The sequence below is a fragment of the Sander lucioperca genome, chromosome 11 (assembly GCF_008315115.2).
Source record: "Sander lucioperca isolate FBNREF2018 chromosome 11, SLUC_FBN_1.2, whole genome shotgun sequence".
Classification (NCBI taxonomy): domain Eukaryota; kingdom Metazoa; phylum Chordata; class Actinopteri; order Perciformes; family Percidae; genus Sander; species Sander lucioperca.
Genome location: NC_050183.1, coordinates 5,833,400 through 5,854,684, shown reverse-complemented (window position 1 = coordinate 5,854,684; position 21,285 = coordinate 5,833,400). Strand labels below are relative to the sequence as shown.

The following is a 21,285-nucleotide window of genomic DNA, read 5'->3' as shown; positions in this document are numbered from 1 at the left end:
GCCTACTGGTTATATAGAGTCTGTGCTTGTTATGACTTTATAGAGGGATTTCTGATGTGCTTAGAGAATTGTTTGATGATTGGGATAATGATGCCAGTTGGAGTGAGTTGTCTCAGCACTTTATCGCCAGTGAACACAGAGAAAAACAGACCTAGCCAACGCAAAACAAGCTCCACATCCTCCCCGTCCACTGCCATTCAAAGCCATGCAATCCTCCTCACGTCAATCAGAATTATACCACGTCCACAGGTTTGTCACCAGGGGGACATTTGTCACCATGTCTCCCCTGCAGAACAGCCTTTTCATGCCCCTGCATAATGTCAGCGGGTGACATCCAGGCATGATGTGATGTGGCATTCACTAAAGGTCACGTTAGGCATCTCCGCTCTGTCTGCATCAGCAGAACTGGCAGCCGTCATATGGGCGCTGGCATCGGCCATTACCCAGGCCCTGAGGGGGACTCAATGCTTTAAGGATTTGTCAGCGGGATTCTGATCTCTCTGTTGCAGTGGCGAGCACTGAACGCGGACGGTCACAGTCCACGTCTTGATGCAGAACAACAGGATTTGAGCATCAATCATACAATACGACGAGGATGGCGATATCTTGTTTTGTTTCAAAACATGAACTTTACTATCTCATGATGCTCTTGATAGGGAGGACAGGGCAGAGAGATATCGCAGCGCCCTGATGAGTTATTCGCCCCAGGGGTGTGTTGTCTTCAAATCCACGGGGAGATGAGGAATTGTATTTAGGCATGCTCATCATGTATGCTCATCTGTGTGATTCCTTCCTGAAAATATGCTGTGTAAATAAAAAAAATTCCATGACAATCCCTTTCTTAGGGTTTCCAGTTGTACATAAAAGCACAATTGTAAAGTGATTATGAAAATAGTTTAGTCAATTTTAAAGTGAACACAAAATAGAGATAAAAGAAGAAATTATGCCTTTCTGATTTTGTTTCATCGGAACAAGACTTGAATATAGCCAAAGAAGCTTCCTCCCAAGTGGGAACAGTAAGTGAAGAGAGCAAATGGCAGCTGGACAAAGGCTAGACATCCAGGAAAGGAGGTCCTGAACTGGCGAGACACAAAGACAGAAAAAGGAAACAATCAGAGACACAGAGAGAGTGAATCCTTTAGAAGAGGAGCCAGTCAAAGTCTGCACAGCCCGGCGAAAGAGGGCCAATCCATCCAAGCCAGTTGCCGTAGTGAGGGAACAGTTAACAAGCCCCACAGGCAGGTTTTACAGCCCCCTGTTGTGTGTCTGAGACCCCCCAGGCTAAAGAGGGGCTGAGGCTGACTGATACTGACAGGGTTTATGTGGGCGGATGCGGAGGGCAGCAGGGGGATGGAGACGTGTAAAAAGGTGGTCATGAACCACAACAACTGTCACTTATGAGAGCACAGCACAAGCACAGAGTCAGGCTTCAGCAAAAGCATGTACACACATACACACATCCATCCATACATTCAAGCAAGCCCACTTCCACACCATTAAATCTGATGTTTGTGTGGAGCAGAGGTGAAGGGTGGGGGAGATGCTGTAGTCGGAGGAGGGGGGGCTTATCCAAAAAGTGGACCAATAAAACACCTGAAAATCAAATCCCATTGCTCTTATCGCGGCGCCATTCAGAGACGTTATCTGTGCAGGTAATGTGGTTATAAATTCAATTTCAGCCCAGAGATTTCATTGTTTACTGATGCCTGCATGTTCCGGGCGGCAGAGCGCAGAAAGCCCGGGAACGTTCGATGCGTGTCGGGAAAAGTCATTTAGGCTTCCGCGAGGGGATGCAAAAAAGGCGCGAGAGACAGAGGGGGGGCTGGGAGTAAAACCAAGAAAGCTGTCATTCTCCCAAGGACACCTGACTCCGCTTTCTATTTTCCACTCCATGTTTTATTTAGAGGCCATTTTTGTCATATTTGGTTCCTCATTATGGGGGCTCATAGCTCAACTAATGTCAGGGCACAACACTTGCCGACAGACATCGGCGTCTGAGCTTGTCATATCGCTGGGTCATTTGAAATGGAGCTGGAAAAAAGTGTTTGGGTGATAAGGTCCTGAAGGAAGTTCAGTCCTCTATGCTCTCCATTGAGGTGAAACTGAGAAACTGTCAAAAATACTAATCTGTTTGTAATGTTCTGTATTAAAAAGTATAAAATTGTGATTGCCAGCCTTGTCATTTGTTTTCCCTTGACTGTGCAGAGAGGGGAAATTAGGTGCATCTTGCCTACTAGCTCTCTTCGTGTGATTGATGGCTTTCAGGAGTAAATCACCTCATCTACTAGGTAAAATCTTGATATAGTAAAGCTCCTCAGGCTCCCAGCTGGCTGGTTATGGCAGTAATCCATCAGTGGGGCCCAATGGGCCGAGTGGCCCTCCTGGGTAATGTTCCTATTGACAGCCTATGATGTCAACACACTGACAGCAGGGGGCCATAGCAGTCAGTCTGTGTGTGTTTATGTTTGTGCGTAACCTTATTTTACTCTCACTGCCACTTTCTGTCAATAGTACAGATAGGTCTACTGAACACACAAACACACAGTGAAGGCTGTTCTCAACTACAATAAGCCTACGCTAACTATGAGTTTGAGTTTATTGAGCAGCGGTGTCATGGTTGTCATCGCCAGTTTAAGTCCAGTTTAATACCTTTGTTACTGACTGCTATCTATTAAAATAAAAATACAAAAAAATATAGTAATAATTTAAAGTGCCCATATTATGAAAAAATCACTTTTTCTGGGATTTGGGGTGTTATGTTGTGTCTCTGGTGCTTCCACACACATACAAACTTTGAAAAAAATCCATCCATGCTGTTTAGAGTGAGATACAGTTTCTGAATGTGTCCTGCCTTCAGTCTCTGGGTGAGCTGTTCAAAATCGGCACGGCTTGTGACATCACAAACCGAAACGAGCAGGCTAACCACAACCATTAGCTCGTAGCATTAGCATGCTAACGCTAATGCTAACGCTAGCATACTAACGCTAGCATGCTACCTCGTTCTCAGTAGCAAAGCACTACTACAACACACACAAGTTCACCATAATCTACAAAAGAACTACTTACATGTGCGCCCTCATTTAGAAGTCTCCCAGCTAATCCTGCCTTGTAACTGACCTAAGTTGTAGAAACAGCCTTTCTTTTACTGTCTATGGAGCTAGCTAGCTGACATGATCTACATCTGAGCTACTGGGCATGTGCAGTGCAATCAAAGATAGTACAGAAGAAGAAGAAGAAAAGAGGTCTCACTCTGTAGCTAAAACAGAGACCAGCTGAAAAGAGGATCTGCAGCAGTGAGAGAGAGCGGTGCAGTACAACAAAAATATGGTGTTTTTTGAAAATTAAACCATGTAAACCTATTCTGGTACAACCTTAAAATACAATTATGAACCTGAAAATGAGCATAATATGGCTGCTTTAATGCACATATCTGATGTTTTTTTGAATTATATTTTTGTTTGTCCTCCATAGTAAACTGTCTTTTCATAGCCAACATGAACAAATTATTATACAGTTTTTCCCGTAACACCTCTTTTAACTCTCTCACTCTCCTTTTTATGCAGGCAAAGTGAAGGGTCTCTATGACGCTCAGGCCCCAGTGTGTCCGGTCTGCCAGTCTATTCTGCGACCAGGAGAGCTGCAGGAGCACATGGAGCAGGAGTTGACCAAACTTGCCCAAATACAAATCAGGTATCATGATCTGATTTCACAGCATTCACATTATAAATCAGTAAATCTTTATTTAACATTATGCCACCAAGTGGTTTTATTAAGCAATCTCCTCACAGCAGCACATTTTCACATTTATGTCGAACCATTTTCTTCCAACTTTTCACTTCCTCCATTTATCCATTTGTCATTTTCCTCCTGTTTTGCGTCCAAGAGTTTCTATTTCTGTTCAGCTTTTAGGGGATAATTAATGTTGACAGGTTTTGTAGCCCCCCCCCTCACCACACCCCCACCTTCATTTTCCCCAGGTGGTATCTCCTGTCTTCTCTGTCACCTGCGTGCAGTGTTTACAAGCTGCCTCATTGTTCCTTACATATTTCATATCACAGCCTCCGGCCTTGAGGCGACCAATCACACAGCGGGTGGATAATGTCCTGCTAATGGCTGCTTTGAGCCCTACGCACACTCACAGTTTAAAACATACATACGAGGACCAGAGTTTTACACACACACACACACACACACACACACACACACACACACACACACACACACACACACACACACACACACACACACACACACACACACACACACACACACACACACACACACACACACACACATTACCTGCTGCTTAAACCAGAAGAATGATTCCTCCAATAAAGACATTACACTCCAAATCTGCTTAACGACCGCTCCGTGGACAGTAATGGTTTCAAATTGAACTTGGCCCACAGGGAAACTGTGTGTGTGTGTGTGTGTGTGTGTGTGTGTGTGTATGTGTGTGTGTGTGTGTGTGTGTGTGTGTGTGTGTGTGTGTGTGTGTGTGTGTGTGTGTGTATGTGTGTGTGTGTGTGTGTGTGTGTGTGTGTGTATGTGTGTGTGTGTGTGTGTGTGTGTGTGTGTGTGTGTGTGTGTGTGTGTGTGTGTGTGTGTGTGTGATAGGCATGAAGTGAGAAAGTAAAATGAGGTTAACTACAGATTTAGACAAGATAAAACTAGAGGTTATTTATGAGATGATATTTGAAAGACAATATCGTGTTTGTATATTTCATAGGACCAACATAGTTGATTTGTGTGTGTGCTTGTTTAACATGTGAGCTTCTGCATCATTTGCCTCTTTTCTCTGCAGTGTCACTCCAGTGCAGCACAACCACCTCATAAGGACGCCGAAGGTAAACAGTTGATATCCTCGTGTGTTTAAAAGAGAACACAGTCGCTGTAATCCTTCCTTTGACTCTCGTTCTTTCTCTTTTTTCTGTCCAGTCTCTCTCGCTCTCTCTTCATATCAAGCGTGAAGGAGGTTCTCCCACCTCGCCCCCTCGAACATCTGATGATGTCCACTCTGATCGATACCAAGTGAGGTTCAAAAATAACTAAACCAGTATTAAATTATCAGGAGAATCAGATTCACAGAGTGGCATAACTGTACATATGTATACATTTCCGCTGGGGCTCAGATTTAGAAGTAAAAAAGGATAAATGCACCCTGTTTTTTCTGAAGATATACAGAAATGCCAAAGCAACAGTGAATTTGTTAAACTGTAAGGTTGGATTAAAATACAGTAGTATGTTTTGAAATGTATTTAAATGTGTTTAAATACGTGTTTTTTTACCTGGTGTGGTGCCTGTGACTCACCAGTTTATTGTCTGAGGTTGATCAAATACTGTGCTAACACTCAACCACTCACTTAAAAGTAATAGGTTCATCAGGAGGCAAGTCAAGTCAATTTTACTTATAAAGCTCAAAAACACAAGTTTGTTTTGAAGGACTTTATAAACTGCACAACATATTACACCCTCAATTTAGAATAGAAACATTCCACACACAAAAAACATCAAATTAAATAAATATTAAGCGTGATAAGTTGAAGAGGAAAGCGTACAAAGATAATTTCACTGTCGGTTAAGCACTTGCTCTAAAAACACTTTTTAAAGCTGTTGAGTGTTATCAACGTCAAGCACAAGAAATGAAGACATCCAGTGTTTTAATATGTTACTGTCATCTACTGTGCTGCTGTTTATTTATTTTAGTAGAAATGTGAATGAATGATATTATGTTTTGTAAAATATGAAACATTCTGATGTCCTCCTTTGTGATTGTTGCAGACATTTCTCCGTGTGCGGGCCAACAGACACACAAGACTAAATGGTACGTTGATGCACGCTGATGCAAATGTTGTGTTTCTTTGCTGCTGACAATAAGAGAAAGCTCAGTACATTAGACTTTTCCCAGTCTGCTGTTTTAAATGGCTTTGAATAAAAAAGGAGTTAAGAGATTTTTTTTAGTTTACTATGTTCACACTGATGCGACCAGTTATGTGTTTCGTCCAACCCCCAGTCCCCTCACCCCTCACCAGTCGGTCAGATATCACCCTTTTTCCCACACCATCTCACACCGGCCTAGCGCCCACACGAGCAGAGAAGCTATTAACCTTTCAACTTTGACCTCTTGATATGTTAACAGTCGATGACCTCTGCTGGTGCAGGTGCTACGTCAAATCTGCCCCATTACGCCCCCACAGCGCAGGAGCCCACCTAGACTGCACACAAGCTGGTAAGACACAGAGAGAAGCACTTTTTTCACCATCACGTTTAACTAGAATGAGCAGCTGTTGAGTTTTGCTTCCAGTCTCTCTTAAAACCGATCTATGAAGCAAATGATTAGTAAAGGATTTATAGGCATCACTTACAACTGATACACCCTCTATCAAGAGTGCCTTATTAGAAAATGGTACCAAAAATATTAATAAAACAAAAATATAATAAATAAACAATAATAACGTTTTTATTTTTTTTGCCATGTTCTGCAATCATTCAACCATTGTAAAAGTGATATAATAGTGTCTCTGCACTGATACAGACATGTAGACTTACAGAATAAAGCTGTGGCTGACACTACAGACATCTTACTACTGTTATTATTAACACTAAGATTCTCCAGCTCTTAGCTAACTCTTCAAACTGTCAGTGCTGTCGAGGTCTGTTAGCCTTTATTGGGCCTTATAACAGGACAGCATAATGAGCTTCTAAATACATGTCAGGAAGGAAAAAGGAGAAGGGAGGAGGAGGGGCTCTTCTGTTGATTAATTAACCTCTCTCTCTCTCTTTCCCTCTCTCTCCTCTCTCTGTTTGATGAGCTTTTCCTCATCTATGACCGTCTCTTTAACCCTCATTATGTCCGCTAGGATGGCGGCACTCGGGTCACGGCCACCAGCTCTCTGTGTGTCCATCCCCCCCTTGGGGGGCCACTGTCATCCAACGGGAATTAGAGGGCCCTAAAACTTAATGTCCCTTATGCAATCTGCAGTCAGTCAGGTCACAGTGGGAGAGGAGGTGCAGTTGGTGTTCTGCCATGTTAACTTTTATATCAGAGAGGAGAGTGGGGGGAGGAGGGCGGGATGACAGGATGGGGATGGGAGGAACATTTTGCATCCATTGCAGTCGTTGGTTACATAAATCCCTCAGGGTCTGTGTGTGAATGTTGTTGACTTGTTATGTGATTGTGTTACAGGCTGATCCACATATAAACTATGTTGTTGCTGTCAGATGTGCTCAAGTACCGCATCATCAACCCCCCCCCCCCCCCCCTTATGTTCCAAATGTGTTCATCTGAACTGGATGTTATTTAACACTACTCATAATAGAAATGTGGACATTGTTGCAAAATCTTTTGAATATAAGACATAATGATCCTGAAACTTTCATTGGTGTATGTTGTCAAAATGTGAAAATTAATAAAAACTTAAATGGCAAAAGTAAAGAAATGAGCTCAAACTCTAAAATGAAGATCACACTGTGGCATAGCATGAATTATGTTTTTCTGCCATTATAAAAGTATTACCTACACCACAAAGGAAGACTGTGGCCGTTTAGCTCAGTTGGTAGAACAGGTGCACATATACAGAGGCTTGTTTCTCAACACAGTAGGTTCAGGGTTCAAATCTGACCTCTAATGATTTTCCTGCATGTCTTCCCTTTCTCTCTCAGCTTTCCTGTCCAGTAGAGGCAGAAATGCCCAAAAAAAAACAAAAGAAATGTCAACATTTTGGATGAGGGAAAAAAGAGCCTCCCTTGGTCTCGCAAAAAAGCCAGACAACCTTCAGCCAAAAGAAAAATTACAATACCCTCCCCCCTATATAGTCCCTTACTTTTCTCCATGGGACTTCTAACACAAACTACTGCCTAGCCTCCCTAATCCTTTTATGGGAGCAATACACAGTTTGTATAAAATTTGAGAGTCATTAAGGGACCAACTAAAGTAAGTATGTAAAAGTAAGTACATGTATGTAGTGCTTTCACAGATAAATATATAATATATCACAAAGTGCTTTACATAAAACAAACAATATGATACATATTAAAACAAAGTACAATTATAATCACAAGGTAATACATAAAAATAAAGAGCAGAGAGGTCATCCAAAGGCCTGTTTAAAAAAGTAGGTATTCAACTGATTTTTAAAAGAGTCCACAGAGACAGCAGACCGTATTGGAGGAGGCAGACCCTTCCACAGTCTCCGTGCTACGGACTGAAAAAAACAGTCCCCAAAGTTCCTAAGCCGGGTGCGAGAAACAGTCAGGAGATTGGACATATTGGACCTTAGGGGGCGTGCTGATAAATAGGGTTGTAGTAGGTCAGCCACATCTGCAGGTAACTGACCGTGCAATGATCTGTATGTGAGAATGAGAATCTTAAACTGAGTCCTATACAGTATTTGATTGGTAGCCAGTGGAGAGACTTGAGTCACTGTGGCCTGCTTTTAAAGTATCTATCACCATCTCATCTCTATCTTCTGTCTGTTCCCAGTCAGGATCGGAAAGCTGAAGAGGAGGAAACTAGAAGATGGACAGGTGTGTGTCTCCCCAAGAAGACAGCTAAAAATCTTTGACATTTTTATAGTAATCAGAGATGAGTATTTATATATACATATATATATATATATAAAACGTGTAGGGTTGAGAGAATGTCGGTGGTCCAATCCCCCTGACACCGTTGACTGCTTTTCTTCACGTAGCATCAGGATCACTGTCAGCTCGCTGTGTATCCATGTGAAAACACTGCCGGCATTGGTTCACAGCTATGAAAACACAGAAGCAGATACGTAGCTCGAGGCTACTGGAGGCATATGGACAAATTCATCGAGAAAGTGAAATTGTGTACCTTATGTTTATGTGTGCATTTATGTGTGTGTGTGTGTGTGTGTGTGTGTGTGTGTGTGTGTGTGTGTGTGTGTGTGTGTGTGTGTTAAAGGAGGGTTCAGCGGACTTAGTGCCATTGCAGGACGCGTGGAATGAGAGGAGAAGGATGCAGATGTCGTCTATAGTGGGAGGGTTTAAAGGTAAGCATGAATCTGTGTCTGTCTCATAAGTGTGTGTGTGTGTGTGTGTGTGTGTGTGTGTGTGTGTGTGTGTGTGTGTGTGTGTGTGTGTGTGTGTGTGTGCCATCGAGGTACCCATGTGTGCGATCTTGTTCAGTGGAGGGTGAATAATGTGACTGAGTGACAGTTGAAAAACCACTGAACTTTTCAGTCCAGATTACAGCGGAGCAGGATGCCTTGAAGGTTAGATTAAAGTAATGTTTTTTCTAACCCGAGGAGGAAGCTCTGACCTGCAGACTGGTCACACGCTGACTGACAGAAACAAGTCACATGCCTTATTGTATTGTATCATTTGTGACCTTAGAAATAAGAACAGCCCACTCTATCTCTCTCTCTCTACTTTGTCCTTTTATAAGCATCTCATACCACAGTTGTTTAAACCATCAAAACTTGTTGTAATTGTTCTTGTACAAATGTCTCCTCAGGTGCAGTGCTGGTGAGCACGACTACGAAGGAGTGTCGAGACAGCGACGCCGACCTGGACGTGGATGGAGATGATACTCTGGAGTACGGCAGGGCGCAGTATCCTTAAACACAGCAGTATATTTGAGTTTATAATCAAGTGAAAAGAATACAGTACAAAGCGAGTGGTGGATTTAAAATAAAGTAGGTTCAATTTTTAATAGATTTCAATTAGGATAAAGTGTCTTACTTGTTGTCAGTGGTGGAAGACGTACTCATAACGCATAATAATACAAATAATATATATATATATATGCAAAGTAACTAAAGAGAATATTTCTCTCTGAATTGTATTGGGGTGGAAGTATAAAGTAGCTGAAAGTAAAGTACAAGTCCCTCAAATATTTACTTAAGTACAGTACTTGAGTAAATGTACTTAGTTACTTTTCACCACTGCTTGTTGTCAGCCTTGTGTTGTTCTGTTTCCTGACCTTTCTTCTCAGATACACAGAGACAGATGTAATCCCCTGCTCAGGAGAAAGCTCCAAAGAGACAATAGTGAAGTATGTATCCTACCTGATAGGGTCTCATTCACAGTGGATATTCAATAAGACATGAACATGATCATAGTCTATTGGTTATAATATATTACGAGAGATTTTTCTTTCAATCTTTTATGTTTTGGGGTTTTTAAATGTGTGTTTTGTTTTGTTTGTCAGCAGCAGCAGTACGTTACCTGACTCCAGAGTAAGCCTAGAATTTTCCAAATGGTCAAATGATGGTGAGTTAAGTAAACTCTGAATAAGGAAAAATGGAAGAATTGTACAAGAACAGGATCTGAGGTTGATGCTTCTCTTATTTGTTTGTTCACTCAGGGAGTCCATCTACCAGCAGTGGAGAGAAAGTGGACGGCAGTATAGCTGCTCTCCCTAAAACCTGCAAAAACTCTGAGATAGAAATGTAAGTTTGTCACTCAGAGCTTACAATACACAGCAAACATGTTTATGTCACGTTTCCCCGTACCAGAGATATCCTCTTCTCACTGCTTATAATCTCAAAAACATTTTCAATGTAAGTGATAACACACTTCAGGTTGTAATTTACAGTTTTATTGAAAGAGTTACAAGGGTTCAGTGACTTATTGTTTTTAGACTTATCATTTACAGAAACAACAAAAACAACCAAAGATGTTGTCTTTTTGTGTAATAAGTTTGATAAAGAAGTTTTTATGTTTGTAAACTCAGATGGTTTGGATTCCAGAACTGAAACTAAGTTAAAAATCAATTCAAAATCAATTCAAATTATAGGTCATACTGGTGAGAGTAAGGTAGGTTGGGTGTAATAAATCCCAGATGTAAAATCAGGTGTGAATCAGCCAATCAGAGCTGAGGAAGTGATAGCATGCCTTACTGTAAAGTGTATTTTGGCGGCCCGGCTCTCTGTGTCGTATCAGTTCAGACTATCTGCCCCTGCACCCACCAGCCTGATACACAATACTATATCAATGTGATGATATCATCAATCCAGGTCATAGCAGGCGACGCACGCGTGTACACACATTTCATCACACTTAATGCATTGCAGCCTGTCTGCCTCGCTGTACAGTATGTCTGCACATATAGTCTATCCTGTAATTGTGCATGCGTCTATGCAATTGTCTATCTCTGTGAGGACCCTGACACCTCACACACACACACCCTCTGCCTATGATAAATGAGACAGCGAATGCAGGCAATGTGATTGCTGCTAAATTTCATGCTCAGTGTCCATGTTGGCCAGCGAATAATTTAATCTGTCTTCGATTTATAAATGACTTTCCAGTGTCTGCCTAACTCACGAACCCTACCATCTCCCCTCCTGTTACCGTCCATTCGTGTGTGTCTGTGTGTGTGTGTGTGTGTGTGTGTGTGTGTGTGTGTGTGTGTGTGTGTGTGTGTGTGTGTGTGTGTGTGTGTGTGTGCAGGCTCTCAGAGGATTCCACGCTGACAACTTTGGATGTACTTAAAGCTCGGATACGGGATTTGGAGAAACAGTTGTCTAAAGGAGACAGATTTAAATGCCTAATCTGCATGGTGAGTACGAAGGCAAATTAAATCAACAGAGCAGACACAGAATAGAGATAACAGCGCAGTCATGCAGAAACTGGTGATATTCCCATTGAGACCTGTGTTTTGGCCAGTAGGTCAATAATATCGGCCATGCTCTTTCAATGGAACATACTGTAAAATGTGGTGATGATGATATTTTGATCCTATGATACAGATTTGTATGTATTATTTTTAAAGATACTGTATGTGAAACACTTTAAGTAATACTATTCTAAAATCTCTGCTAAATCAGTTTTTTGACATGAAATTATAATGTATGTCAATTCTGTATTATGTTAATATAGATTGATATACTGTATAAATGCTCTAAAACTGATCAGATTTTTGTTTTTAAACTATTTGACTCTAATGCTGAAATCATTAGTCAATGACTCAAATAGTAGACCTACAGAAAATGAATAGACAATATTTTAACAATCAATTCATCATTTGAGTAAATTATGGCAATTTTGCTTATTCCAGATTCTAAAATGTGCGAATTTGTTGCTTTTCTCTGCTGTATATCATAATTTTGGGCTGAACACAAGAAGCTATTCGAAGATCCGGCTGTATTGCCAGCCTCTGAGAACTTGTGATGAATATTTTTCATAACTTTAATCACATTTTATAGAGCAAATGATTAACAGATTAATAGAGAACATGTTATTTCACTACCAGCACAGGAACAGCTCTATGACTCCATATGAACTTCATACAATTAAAGCATAGTTTAACATTTCTTTGAGAAAATCAAGCTGCTATGTCCAGGTCGACCTTTGATCAGATTCCTGTTCTTGTGAATACACTAATATTGCTAAAGCCATACTTTTATGTAGAAGGAGGAAAATCAATGTAATTTTAAAGTGATGGACTTAGCTTGCTCATTTTGAGTTGAACTTATAAAAATTATTGCTAAAACAATACTTATTTTATCGTGTATTAAAACATGAACAGTATAGTGTAATAAATCACTAAACACACCAGCTGGACCCTTCCTGGAGTTGAAAGGGCTTCTTTAAATGCTCTTATTGTAGTTTCACGTGGACATCTAGTGGCAGCTTTATGTACTGCATGTAAGGAATCTCATCACCTGTGTTTTCTCTCTGCAGGACATGTACACAATCCCGCTCACCTCCATCCAGTGCTGGCATGTTCACTGTGAGGAATGTTGGCTTCGAACGCTGGTAAAACATCAGATTTGTGATGATTCACAAAAACATGAAAATGAAGTAAAATGATCAGCGTGTGTTAATAAAGTACGTTCATTTCTTCTTTTCTTTAGGGAGCAAAGAAGTTGTGTCCACAGTGCAACACCATCACCTCACCTGGAGACCTGAGGCGGGTCTACCTGTGATGCAGCCACTCACAAAATAAGGAGCTTCTTCTGTTTTAACCAATCAGGGGTGGATTTGTGGGCAGCTGGCCTGTCATAGACTCTCCCACCCTTTTCCTCCTCCTCACACCTTCCTGGTCCTACCTGTCAGTGTAATAACATCCACTAAACCGTGACAATTTGAAGAACAGCAAGTGTAACCTTTGACCTTCATTACAGACCTGTACAATATCCACGTTCCTGCTGCAACATCAAAACATCAACCAGATCAGAAGACGCATATAAAACCAACTGAGAGCTCAGGCACTGAAAAACTAATAGAAAAGAAAATGCTTTGGGACAATATTTATCGATTTTGTAATATTTTTTGTGAGGAAAACAAATTAGTTGAATCACATGCAAAGCACATGTACATAGTTTAGTGTTTGGAACGGTGTGTTTGGATCTGTGTGTGTGTGTGTGTGTGTGTGTGTGTGTGTGTGTGTGTGTGTATATATATATGATGTTGACTAGTAGAACAACCCGACTGTATTTACTCTACAGGGTTTGTCTTTGCTTGGATCATTTATTTGTTTAGCTCTTGTAGGTTGGAAACATTTTCACATTCAAGCTCATTTTGTCTTTGTCATTGATGTGTTTCTTTGTATAGGCTCATTAAATCTAATTTCATCAATGTTACTACAATAAAATGTGTGTCTAAAAGGTTGTTGTTTCACAATATATTTTATCTGCTGGGGTAACATGAGTGTCTGGATTAGCTTCTTGTGTAAGCCTGTCGACAGCCTTGTTAGGATGACTCTTATGGGGTGAACTCGCCCTTTAAGAAGTGGGTCGATGCAGGATTAGTCAGGCAGAGCCCATCACAGCTCATCTGGAGTTGAGGGACGCTAAACCCTGCTGAGCTTTTACTGCGTGAGGAACAGACGCTGCAAGGTTCAATCACAGAGAAGGAAAACCCCACAAAAATCCTCAATTCATTATAGATAATAGCAGGATGATGTCATTTATTTTCCAGTTTTCAAAATGTAACTCCATTGTAGTGGGAAAAGTGTAAGAGCAGAGCATATGCTCCCCACAATGCCACCACGTCATCTTCCAACATGCTCTAGTGGAGCTGTTGAATATGGTTGCACTCAGCAGCTTCTAGGTTTGAATATGTGTAACTTTCTAAATGTGAACAGGGCATTCCTAAAACTATCCTGGATAAATATAGGTAAAACAAATGCTTCATGATTCTAGACCAACTTTGTGTAGAAGAGTTATGTTAGATTTTTACAACCATACAGGGAAATTCTGGAAAAATTACAGTATATTTACCTCTTTCTCTAAAGTTTTTCATTTCCAAGCCAAAATCCCAAATCTGGTGCTTAAGTAACACGTCTTTGGCAGAAACAAATTAACAAATAAATGCAAATAAAGCTTCTGCTGCAGCGTGCATGATCATTTGTTTATGAACACCTTCTACCTTGCCCACACGGTGAACTCAAGGTGTAACCTGTATGGCCGGTGTGGGTAAAAACAAGCCAGCATGCACACATGATTGGTCATTGAGCTGGAGGGAGGTGGTGGTAATTCAGACTGACTGTGAGCCTGGCTGAAGAATCATCTGCTACTGAACATTTGTACAACACAAACTGTGCAGAGCTGTGAAGAAAAGGTAAGGTGGATTTCTTTTTAACTACACAATAAACAGAGATTCAATTACTAATGGGATTAATGTGAATTTAAGTTCATATGCAAACCTCAACTAAAACTAAAGGAAAACTGCATTTAAATTGTATTACAGCTAAAAGTACAGCCTGTCATACTGCACATTTATATATATATATATATATATATATATATATATAGTATGTGCATTAAGTGTTTGCTGCTTAGATATTTGAAATGCTATTCACCAGTGTGTGCATTTAATGTAATCTTGCATTAAGGTCAACACTTTGCAAAGGCTAAAATAGATGTTCCTTTAGATCTGTTAATAACTTTTTAACCAGCTTTAGAAAAGGGGCTAACAATAAATGGTTTGTGATATTACTGATGTCTAACTGTTCTTATCTAAAAGTGCAGCCATGAATAATTCCTAATACCAACATGTTGAAGGGAGAGGTTGGAGTTTTTTTTGACTGTTACAGACTCTGACTGTATTATTAAGTTATTGTATTAGTGGGGATTTTACGTAAATGAATTGTTTCAGCAGCAACCCTGAAATATCATCCTCTCTTAGCGCAGCAGGTAACTGGGTCACCTGTCCTGGACCCTTTGTGCCACCTGGCCCAGATCCAATTTATCCTGCTGGCTGACCTGTCATGACTTCATTAACAGGCACTCTTAACATTAACCTTGGGGCCTCCGGCTGTCTAACGAGTCGGCAATTAGGGCATGGACGTGTTTAAATATTTCAATTAAGGGAATAGGAAGTAGAATTTCCAGGTGTCGTCTTTTATTAACTATGAATGGAGAAGGCACAATAATGTAAGAGCAAATGTCTGCTTTTAACCTGGTGTGTGTGCGTGTTGGGATGTTTCTTCCTGACGTTGTAGTGGTTAAAAGAAGCTTGGATCAAAGGATTAACTTTGCTGCCCCTTCAACATACAGTTGACAGGATAGTTGGTGAGCTTTACCAGCACTGCAAAGTAATGTATAAGAGGAGTTTAAAATACTTAATAGCAATGGTGTTTTATTGAAAAGGTAAAAAATCAATAATTTGAAACCATTTTCTGAATAAACTTTTCAAATGCCCTGTATCCTATTCTAGAAAAGAAAAAAAGAAGAAAAGATTCAGCTGGCACAAATGTTTTAATCTGCTCTTGGCACAAACAAACCTGAGCTCCCTCTGTCCCCATCTGTCTGTCCGTCTGTCTCAGAACAATGTCAGGACCGAGGCCCGTGGTGCTGAGCGGCCCCTCAGGAGCAGGGAAGAGCACTCTGATGAAGAGGCTAATGAAGGATCACGAGGACGTCTTTGGATTCAGTGTGTCACGTACGTTTGAGTGCGCCAACTGGTTATTGGCTGCTGTCTCTACATCCTGTCTGAGGAGTCAGAATGTCAGCTTGATGGTCTTACTTTAAACCTTCCAATACATGTTTGTGTTGTATAAGTAAGTCTTGAGACTGAAGTTTTTCACTTATTTCTGGATGGGGTTTAATGATGAAATCCTCTCCTTGTACAGACACAACACGAAACCCTCGACCTGGAGAGGAAGATGGAAAAGGTACAGTAGTTCTGGCTCAAAACAAACTGGTTTGAGACACCTTTTGGTATCTGCACAAGTGTTGCAAGTGGGTGGTTGATGTTTTCAGCACCTTCAGACTGTCCTAGGCTCTGTGATACATTGTATAGAAGCCCTGGACTTGGATTTGAATGTGTAGAACTGTCTTCCTCTTTGCTTTTTGTTTTTGTACCACATTTCCTCACCTCCTCTACCTGCCTGCTCTATAAAAAAAAACACCCACAACACTCACTTACTCCCAAGTGAACTGCATGAATTGTTTTCTCCCCCCTGTATAACTGCCTTGATATAAAGGGATAAACCACTTTTTTTTGCCTTTGTTGCTTTCTTCATAGGGCTGAACACACTCCCCATGCTTCTGGGGGCTACTTTACTGCCCGTAGCAGCCGTCTTCTCTTCTGAAGACTTAGAAAAGTCAGCCTCATTGTCGTGTGCAAACAAATCAGAAACCACAGATAAAGGTGACCTCGGTGTGATTCCCGATCACAGTTTTTAAGGCAGAGGGGTTACTTTCATCATCCTCACACCCTACATTGGACTCGTAGGAACTAGTAACTTTGTGACAAACAAACAAGAGAGAATAAAAACGTTTAATCATTTAAGTAATCAGGATCAGACAGTTTACACTTTGGAGTAAAAAGCTTTTGAAAATAGCCCCCTGTGATGCCTCGGTAGTGATTCCCATTTCCAGTCCCATGAGGTTTTGTGTCAATGAAAAACCTGTCCCATTTCCCACTGTGGCTGATGGAGCATTGATGATTTGCAACCAACCATTAGCATCCCAAGAGAAAGATTTCAGAATCTGAAAAGGATTTATTGCCAAGTAAGTAACACTTACAAGGAATTTGGGAATTTATAACGTGAATTTATCTTTGGACTAGATGGGATCCATTTGAGCTTTTTAAACACTGCTGTCACTTCCCTGTAATGTGTTAAAATACTTTGGAAAGGATAGCCAATCTTTTGTAAGATGCCGTTGTGTTTTATTTGTACTGACAATATCAGACACTAAATATTAGATTATTATTGATATAGAACAAAACAGTGGATTTTGCTCAATTTGGGCCAAGCTGAGCTTTTGATCTTGGGTGGAAATATTTCATGTACTGCAGGTTTCCCTGTTTAAAATAATGTCTGCCTAGTTTCCAGGTTTATTATTGATTTGTTTACAGCACATCCACTTCCTGTTCTATCCAGCATTTCCCTTCAGCTTGTTACTTCAGTCTGAGCCGACTCTTCATGTTCTAATGCTAATGATCGTGTGCTATCGCAGTGTCCATGAGTGTTAGAAGTAGTAACGTGTTTGTTTCTAAAATTCAGCTGTTTTAGATCCCCAGAGGTTTTGATGTTATGAAGATTTAGGCCTATGGATCTAGTATGGATAATATAATTTGCTCTGTAACAGTTATACTAATAGAAGCATTACAAAAAAACATTTCTCATCTTTGCATGCTTTATCATTCGATAATGACTGCATACTACATACGCAGTCTCAAATTAAGCTCAGAGGAGAATATCATACACTTGAACACACACCATCAGCTAAGCAGTAATATTATCTAGTAAATTGTAAACAAGTTTATCCTTTGTGCCTAGATTTTCTTTTCTTTCTTTTTTTTTTGCCTGTGATGTTTGTGGTTATTGTGACGAAACTAGACGCACTTTAAACTGTAGTGAGCGTTCATGTGATTCGCATCACCTCTCTTCAATCGTTTCTTTCTGCTGTGCAAGTTTTCACGGCTGAGCTAGATTCATTATTAATGTTGCACCTTACAGACTACCACTTCACAACAAAAGAAGCCATGCAGGAGGGAATTGACAACGGAGAGTACATTGAAAACGCTGAGTTTTCTGGCAACCTGTATGGAACAAGGTAAATATTTGCAGCTCTGCATGAATGCCACCATATCTTTCACCACGTAATCAGGAGCAACCTTAAAAACACCTATGATTTAGATGCATGATCCTTTTTGTACACATTTTATTTTCCTTGTTTAAAATGATTCATTTTTTGGACCAAAGGTGTCCCAGTTTCAATGACCATTTAAAGGGCAATGTCTTAGCAAACAGCTCATCTGCAAAAAAGAACATAATCTGTATGCTTTCACTGTTTTCTATTGGTCTAAATGTTGTTTCAGAAGCAAAATCCACCCACAGGATAAAACTCATATAACATATATAAACGACATATAAGCTGAGTTAATATGAGTGAAATACAATATAGTATCAGTGTCACTGATATTGGTTAAACTTCATTTAGTAGAAAGTAAGGCTGTTGTCTTATATTAGAGACTACCCTCTGGCTTGGCCACAGGTTTCAAGAGGATATAGTCTGGTGACAGATGGAGCTTTAACCTCCCCTCAGGTCAAAAAGAGCAATGCTGCAGCTCAGCAGCTCTTACGTGCCTTTTAATCTCTTCCTCTTATTCTGAACATAACACACACTCACTGTAACGACTCTTTGATCAATGCAGCGATCCTCTTAACCTTAGTTACTAGGTGTGACATGCACAAAATGACCCGATTACATTCTCAATACCTGGTTGGACATTATCAAGCCCATCCATGTTCAGATGTATAGTCCTGGTTGTTTTTTTATGGTTTTATGATGTAACAATACATTGATTCTCTAGTAAAGCTGCCATAGAAGACGTGCAGGCCAAAAACCTAATCTGCATCTTAGATGTGGACATCCAGGGGGTGAAGAGAATTAAAGAGACTGACCTGAACCCCATCTACATCTCCATCCAGCCTCCCTCCATGGAGATCCTGGTAAATGTCCAATGTAGTTTATTTAATTAACATACTGTATTTCTTAAGCTCTGTTGTTGCTTGTGCAAAGTAGGCTGTCAAAGAGTGTCAAATATGCTCATACCGGCATTTAAAAAAAAAAAAGTTGTATACTTTGATTGCAATAATAAATGTACATACATTTTCTTTGAAAAATTCTAGTGAGACAAAAATTGGTCTGAGAAAAATTTAAATATAAAACAAATACAACTTTGGGAAATGTGTAAACTTCAGACATGACAGCTGTTTTGGAGCAGCTCTCAGTTGAAAGATAACGTCTTGTTTCGTCTTTCTCAGGAAAAACGTCTGAGGGACAGACAGACAGAAACAGAGGAGAGTTTACAAAAACGCCTGGAGGCAGCGCGCATCGATATGGAGCTCAGTAAGTTTCTAAGCAGTTCCCTTCGGGCATGATGCTGAAAAAAAGACAACCATTGCAGCTGACCCAATTCTCTTCTGTAGGTAACGAGCCCGGAGTGTTCGATGTTGTTATCATCAATGATGACTTAGAGAGGGCTTACGAAGAGCTGAAAGATATCCTCAGTGACGTGAGTAAAATTATAAAATACCCTTTCGCTTACTTATGTGACAACTACTTTGCGACTATTGTCTGTCAGCTGTTGCATAGACCATTTTATATTCATAACGCTCTGGACAAGAGCATTAGTTGAACGCACAAAAGGTGAAAAGTATCGTCATCTCTCTTTGAGCAGGATATCCAAAAAGTTCAGGAGGCCAAATCATAGGAAGGAAACAGTCTTTCTGCTGCTGGATAGAAGAACCAACACTTGACTCTGGCCTGAATAACTCCATCTTCACTGATTGCAAACGCATCTGAAAGAAACTTTCTTCTTGAGAAAAGTTTGTTTTTCTTTCACCCTCTGTGTTATATGGTCGGAGGTTTGCTCACTTATGCTAAGGTGGAAAAGAGGGACTCTGAATTGAAAGACTTTTTTTTCTTGACTGAGAGAACGGGGGTTTGTGTTAGATTTAGAAAAATCAATGGTTGATTTCTAGCAGTGAACACCTAGCCCATACATCTCTGCCAGCTCGCTACATTTGGTCTTTATAAGCCAAAGTGTGGAGTACACATCAGTACCACCAGTCAGCTACTCACAGCAAAATAGTTTCACCTTCATTTATTTGTTTTGTTGAATTCTAATACAGTATAAATAAGTTCACTCATAGTTAAGTATATGGGGATTATAACTAATATTATGTTATTTAAATAGTTACTCACATGCTGCATATTATTTAATTGTTATGAAGGAAGTCCATGCATCTGAGATAAAATCACTGCATGTATTACATCTAAAACATTTGCATGTGTGTTTGTGTACCAATGAGTCTGAATAAAGAATGTGAGGACAATGACTTGACCACTTTTGTGCTTTTTAATTAATCTTTCATTCATCAACTCATTCGGGTGGGTGACTAACCCAATATTTAACTATTATGAAGCATTCAAAAATCTAATTGATTTTCCATTTGTACATTATAACTTAAGGCAACATGTGTACATTTACAAGAAAACATTTTGCACTTTAAGGCCAAACTCTGCCTGACAAAATCTGTCTGACACTGAGGAGCAAAACAACAGTTTCTTGTGTCACAAAATCTAAATTTTACAACTCATGCACTCTTAGACTAAATCTTATCCCTGATATGTTTCCATATAAACCAAAGCACAAACAATGCAGCACACTAACATATACAAGCTAATGGATAAATACACTTTGAAAATTCATTAAGACACATCACAATTTTAAAATCAGAGGATACTATAATGATTTTTATAATCTGGCCTGGCTCCATCTAGTTAGAAATGAGCCACACAGGAAACTATTAGTTGAAATGAAATGTGCTGATTATAGTTTCTAGGAAAAGCCACTAGTAAAAGAAACCCCCCACAGTGTTGCCTTACTGGAAGAAGGGACCCTGAAGCTTGGTGCGGACCTGGTCTCGTTTCTCCTCCTTCTGCTTGAGGTAATCTTTAAGCTTGTCTGTGGAGAAACACACTTTGGAGTGTCGGCCTTTGTGTGGGGCACGATGGGCACGCAGCCACGGGTTCTGGAGACACTCGGCTGCAGTGGGTCTCCCCCTGCAAAGTTTTAATCATATTAGGATATACACATTTATGTTCCTAATTTACTAATATGAGTTTTTACACAAATAATCTCTCTAATGCAAACTACATTTTAAGAGACACACTCACCAGGATTTGTTATTCATGCTGCTCTTCATGAAGTTTAACGCTCCCTCTGACAGACCAGGGTAACAGCGCCCAAACTGGATCTTCCCTTTCTTGATGTTTCTGTCTTGCTCCCAGCTGTGCTCTGCATGGAACGGGCTGTCGGCACTCAACCTAGTGAAGAAACGAGAAGAAAAAA

At 40.3% G+C, this 21,285-nt stretch overlaps 3 protein-coding genes across 23 annotated transcripts in view; 2 read left to right on the top strand and 1 right to left on the bottom strand.

Annotated features, from left to right (window-relative positions):
- Window positions 1-13,577, top strand: part of rnf220b (ring finger protein 220b) — a 30,824-nt gene extending 17,247 nt beyond the window's left edge. Inside the window, exons 3-16 of one of the 3 annotated variants that reach the window (XM_031307504.2) lie at window positions 3,564-3,690; window positions 4,805-4,847; window positions 4,939-5,031; window positions 5,782-5,824; window positions 6,140-6,229; window positions 8,483-8,526; window positions 8,927-9,014; window positions 9,479-9,575; window positions 9,959-10,018; window positions 10,178-10,236; window positions 10,331-10,415; window positions 11,419-11,527; window positions 12,652-12,726; window positions 12,825-13,577. In XM_031307504.2, the coding sequence (XP_031163364.1) occupies window positions 3,564-3,690; window positions 4,805-4,847; window positions 4,939-5,031; window positions 5,782-5,824; window positions 6,140-6,229; window positions 8,483-8,526; window positions 8,927-9,014; window positions 9,479-9,575; window positions 9,959-10,018; window positions 10,178-10,236; window positions 10,331-10,415; window positions 11,419-11,527; window positions 12,652-12,726; window positions 12,825-12,896 (1,085 nt within the window). In that variant the 3' untranslated portion in view covers window positions 12,897-13,577. Of the gene's footprint in view, window positions 1-3,563; window positions 3,691-4,804; window positions 4,848-4,938; window positions 5,032-5,781; window positions 5,825-6,139; window positions 6,230-8,482; window positions 8,527-8,926; window positions 9,015-9,478; window positions 9,576-9,958; window positions 10,019-10,174; window positions 10,237-10,330; window positions 10,416-11,418; window positions 11,528-12,651; window positions 12,727-12,824 lie in introns of all 3 variants that reach the window. The other 2 variants (XM_031307503.2, XM_031307505.2) reach the window with 2 other exon arrangements.
- An 822-nt stretch (window positions 13,578-14,399) lies between these two features.
- Window positions 14,400-20,269, top strand: guk1b (guanylate kinase 1b). Of its 4 annotated transcripts, none has more exons than XM_031307223.1 (9): window positions 14,400-14,532; window positions 15,740-15,855; window positions 16,046-16,087; window positions 16,441-16,566; window positions 17,882-17,978; window positions 18,739-18,877; window positions 19,193-19,277; window positions 19,358-19,443; window positions 19,609-20,269. In XM_031307223.1, exons 2-9 carry the CDS (start codon window positions 15,744-15,746, stop codon window positions 19,639-19,641), a joined length of 720 nt encoding a protein of 239 aa, XP_031163083.1. In that variant the 5' UTR covers window positions 14,400-14,532; window positions 15,740-15,743; the 3' UTR covers window positions 19,642-20,269. The 4 variants fall into 4 exon arrangements, with proteins under 4 accessions (XP_031163083.1, XP_031163084.1, XP_035862896.1 ...); XM_036007003.1 differs by having other exon boundaries at window positions 14,421-14,529; window positions 15,738-15,855; XM_031307224.2 differs by lacking the exon at window positions 16,441-16,566 and having other exon boundaries at window positions 14,401-14,532.
- obscna (obscurin, cytoskeletal calmodulin and titin-interacting RhoGEF a) overlaps window positions 20,267-21,285 on the bottom strand; it is a 58,679-nt gene continuing 57,660 nt past the window's right edge. For all 16 annotated transcript variants that reach the window (XM_036006987.1, XM_036006989.1, XM_036006988.1 and 13 more), the window contains 2 exons: window positions 21,111-21,260; window positions 20,267-20,996 (listed from right to left, as the gene is read on the bottom strand). In XM_036006987.1, the coding sequence (XP_035862880.1) occupies window positions 20,816-20,996; window positions 21,111-21,260 (331 nt within the window). In that variant the 3' untranslated portion in view covers window positions 20,267-20,815. The remainder of the gene's footprint in view (window positions 20,997-21,110; window positions 21,261-21,285) is intronic.

Excerpts from the sequence above, each read along its gene's own strand:
- guk1b (XM_031307223.1), top strand. The coding sequence starts at position 15,744 with ATGTCAGGACCGAGGCCCGTGGTGCTGAGCGGCCCCTCAGGAGCAGGG. Across the intron at positions 16,088-16,440 it reads TGGAGAGGAAGATGGAAAAG|GGCTGAACACACTCCCCATG; the intron begins GTACAGTAGTTC and ends CTTTCTTCATAG. Across the intron at positions 19,444-19,608 it reads TGAAAGATATCCTCAGTGAC|GATATCCAAAAAGTTCAGGA; the intron begins GTGAGTAAAATT and ends CTCTTTGAGCAG.